Raw genomic sequence first — 3393 nt, forward strand, 5'->3', positions numbered from 1 at the left:
TGACACTGAGGGGCCCCTTGGAACCAAGGACATCTTTGCAGATGACACCAAGCTGGGTGTGAGTGTTGACCTGTGGGAGGGTAGAAGGGCTCTGCACAGGGCCCTGGACAGGCTGGATCCAGGGCCCAAATCCAACAAGGTGAGGTTTAACAAGTCCAAGTGCCAGGTCCTGCACTTTGGCCACAAAAACCCCTGCAGTGCTACAGGCTGGGGACAGAGGGGCTGGACAGCAGCCAGGCAGAAAGGGACCTGCAGGGTCTGATGGACAGCAGGCTGGACATGAGCCAGAAGTGTGCCCAGGTGGCCAAGAAGGCCAATGGCTCCTGGCCTGGATCCATTCACCAGGAATGGTGTGGCCAGCAGGAGCAGAGCTGCTGTGCCAGCACTGATCTGCCCCAGCTCTGCACACAGACATTGCTGCTGCCGCTCCAGAGAAGGCAACAAAAGGGCATCTCTTCAGAAAACTCTGCTGGGAGATAATTTAGTTCCTTGAAAGCCACCAAGAGTGCAGCCCATCATTGACTCTGTCTGTGGCCACAGGGAAGGTGTAGAGTAACAAAATTAGAAATGGCACAAACAATGATACTTTTTTGTGGACAATTTGAAAAACCTAAAACAAAGTAAAAAGAACCTCGATAATGAAACCTACAAGATTTACCAAAGATGATATGTATTACAAGTGATTTTCAGAAATTGGCCAGAATTTTAATGTTTCTGAAAGCATCCAGTCATCAGTCTCCACACTGCAGCCTTGAGCTCCTGGTTCCTCAGGCTGTAGATGAGGGGGTTCAGGGCTGGAGGCACCACCGAGTACAGAACTGACAGGGCAAGATCCAGGGATGGGGAGGAGATGGAGGGGGGCTTCAGGTGAGCAAATGTGGCAGTACTTAAGAACAGGGAGACCACAGCCAGGTGAGGGAGGCAGGTGGAAAAGGCTTTGTGCCGTCCCTGCTCAGAGGGGATCCTCAGCACAGCCCTGAAGATCTGCACATAGGAGAAAACAATGAACACAAAACAGCCAGATGATAAACAGGCACTAACAGCAATGATCCCAAGTTCCCTGAGATAGGATTTGGAGCAAGAGAGCTTGAGGATCTTGGGAATTTCACAGAAGAACTGGCCCAGGGCATTGCCATGGCACAGGGGCAGGGAAAATGTATTGGCTGTGTGCAGCAGAGCATTGAGAAAGGCACTGGCCCAGGCAGCTGCTGCCATGTGGGCACAAGCTCTGCTGCCCAGGAGGGTCCCGTAGTGCAGGGGTTTGCAGATGGACACGTAGCGGTCATAGCACATGATGGTCAGGAGATAAAATTCTGCTGCAAGAAAAAAGAAAATCAGAAATACTTGGGCAGCACATCCTGTGTAGGAGATGGTTCTGGTGTCCCAGAGGGAATTGTGCATGGCTTTGGGGACAGTGGTGCAGATGGAGCCCAGGTCGCTGAGGGCCAGGTTGAGCAGGAAGAAGAACATGGGCGTGTGCAGGTGGTGGCCGCAGGCTACGGCGCTGATGATGAGGCCGTTGCCCAGGAGGGCAGCCAGGGAGATGCCCAGGAAGAGGCAGAAGTGCAGGAGCTGCAGCTGCCGCGTGTCTGCCAGTGCCAGCAGGAGGAAGTGGCTGATGGAGCTGCTGTTGGACATTTGCTGTGGCTGCACATGGGCACCTGGTCATGGAGAAAGGACAGTGAAGTGTTAAAGGAGATATCTCTAAGTAAAATCAAAGACATTTCACATACACCTCTTTTTTCTGTGACACACACGGGCATATTTTTGTGTTCAAGAGTTCTGCAGATTACTTTTTAAGCTCCCACCATGTCTCTTCTTGTGTTCTTGGGTATCAGAAAACTGAAGCATTTCTCCTTCTCCCAGGGAGAAGAAAGCAATTTCTGTGAGGCAAAATGATAAGTGGAGACTGAGGGGAGATGGTCTGTCCTTCTGACATGTTCAAATTTCTCTGGGCTTTAACCGCTCTCAGTTAGAGGATGATAACCTTCCCACGCTTCCTCTAAAATGTCACCAGGTACGGCTGAGAGCAGATGGATCCACCAAAGTCCAGCTCCACCATTTGGAGCCAAGGACTCACGTTGCTCATTTCACCAACCCAGCAGCATTTTCAGGGTCACAACACCTCTACCTTTCCCTATCAACCTTATGACTCAAAGATGCTCTAGGACAGGTTTGCACCCTGCATTGAAGCTCCCAGCTTCGGCTCAAATCTCAGGGACACTGCCAAGTGTCCTTCTGATGGCACTGGATGAAGGGAGGTGCAGCTCCTTCCCTGGCTGCACTGCCAGCATTGCCCAGAGCCGGGCACTGGGGACAGCTGTGTCACCCTGAGCCAGCTGTGCCCCCTGCCAGAGCCCCCAGTGCCGGGCAGCTGCTCCCAGCCCTGTGCTCTGCAGAGGGAACTGGGCCCGGGGCTGCAGAGCTGCCCCACGGCTCTGCTGCAGCTCTGCCTGCACAGGAGGGGCTGCACGCCTTGGAGCCCCGGCCCTGAGGGCAGAGGCTTGGCTGGGGCACAGGAGGGAGGGGGCTTGTTCAGAGGGAGGGGCTGCACTGGAGGGGATCCTCTGGACATCTCTAAACTCTCCCTGCCTCAGCATTTCTGGGTTTTGTTTTCTCTCCTTCCCTGATCTTCTCTCTGCTTGCTGGAGATTTTCCTCCTGCAGGTGTTTCCCTGTGCCTCATCTCTCCCTGCCAGCACTCCCAGAACCCAAATCTCTGTGCACTCTCCTTGGCCTGACAGAACCCTGCCAGTTTGCAGGACACTGGCTGGGGGCAGGTTCTATTTGCAGCTTGGAGAAAGGACAGCTCAGACTGAGCCTGATGGCTCCAGCAAAGGTGATGCTGGGGCTGTCCATAGGCAGAGTGGCTGAAAGCACATTAGGGATCCCCTGTGAACCTATTAATTACTAAAATAACACTTCTATTGTCTCATGCACTTGTCAAAATTCATAATCCACCATTAATATTTATCCCCCTTCCCTGCCACTCTCCAATAATAGGAAACCAAATAAAAAGTCTTAGGAAATTTCCTCCTTTTTATCAAAATCGTTTTCTTGGAAAAATTCTATGACTGATCAGAACCCCTCAGAATGTCAGAGATTCATGAATATTTCACCTCCCCAGCACCAGAAATACTCAGAGTTGTACTCACAGGGTCTGTGGGCATTGGGATGTTCCAGCTTTAGGAGATCACTGCAGGAGCTGCAGCTGCATTGTCCTGCAGCCAGAGGTTCCTGTGCCAAGGGCTGGCAGTGATTCTGCCCCAGGCACTTCTCAGCCCCTTCCCAGCCCTGACTGATTGAAGCTCTCTGTGCCTCTGTGCTGTGCCCGGGCTGGCTGCAGGCAGTGCCCCAGCCCTGCTGGGCTGGGAGAAGAGCTGCTCAGCAAGAG

General features: G+C 52.9%; 1 protein-coding gene across 1 annotated transcript; it reads right to left on the reverse strand.

Moving 5' to 3' along the window:
• Positions 1–474: 474 nt before the first annotated feature.
• On the reverse strand, positions 475–1293 carry LOC144248838 (olfactory receptor 14J1-like). Its single transcript, XM_077790819.2, has one exon. It carries the CDS (start codon positions 1291–1293, stop codon positions 706–708), a length of 588 nt encoding a protein of 195 aa, XP_077646945.1. The 3' UTR covers positions 475–705.
• Between the last annotated feature and the right edge of the window lie 2100 nt (positions 1294–3393).

The sequence above is a fragment of the Lonchura striata genome, chromosome 36 (genome assembly GCF_050655825.1).
Source record: "Lonchura striata isolate lonStrDom1 chromosome 36, ASM5065582v1, whole genome shotgun sequence".
NCBI classification, from domain to species: Eukaryota; Metazoa; Chordata; class Aves; order Passeriformes; family Estrildidae; genus Lonchura; species Lonchura striata.

Bases quoted from the DNA above. Each gene is read 5' to 3' on its own strand.
- LOC144248838 (XM_077790819.2), bottom strand. From the start codon at position 1,293: ATGTGCTATGACCGCTACGTGTCCATCTGCAAACCCCTGCACTACGGG.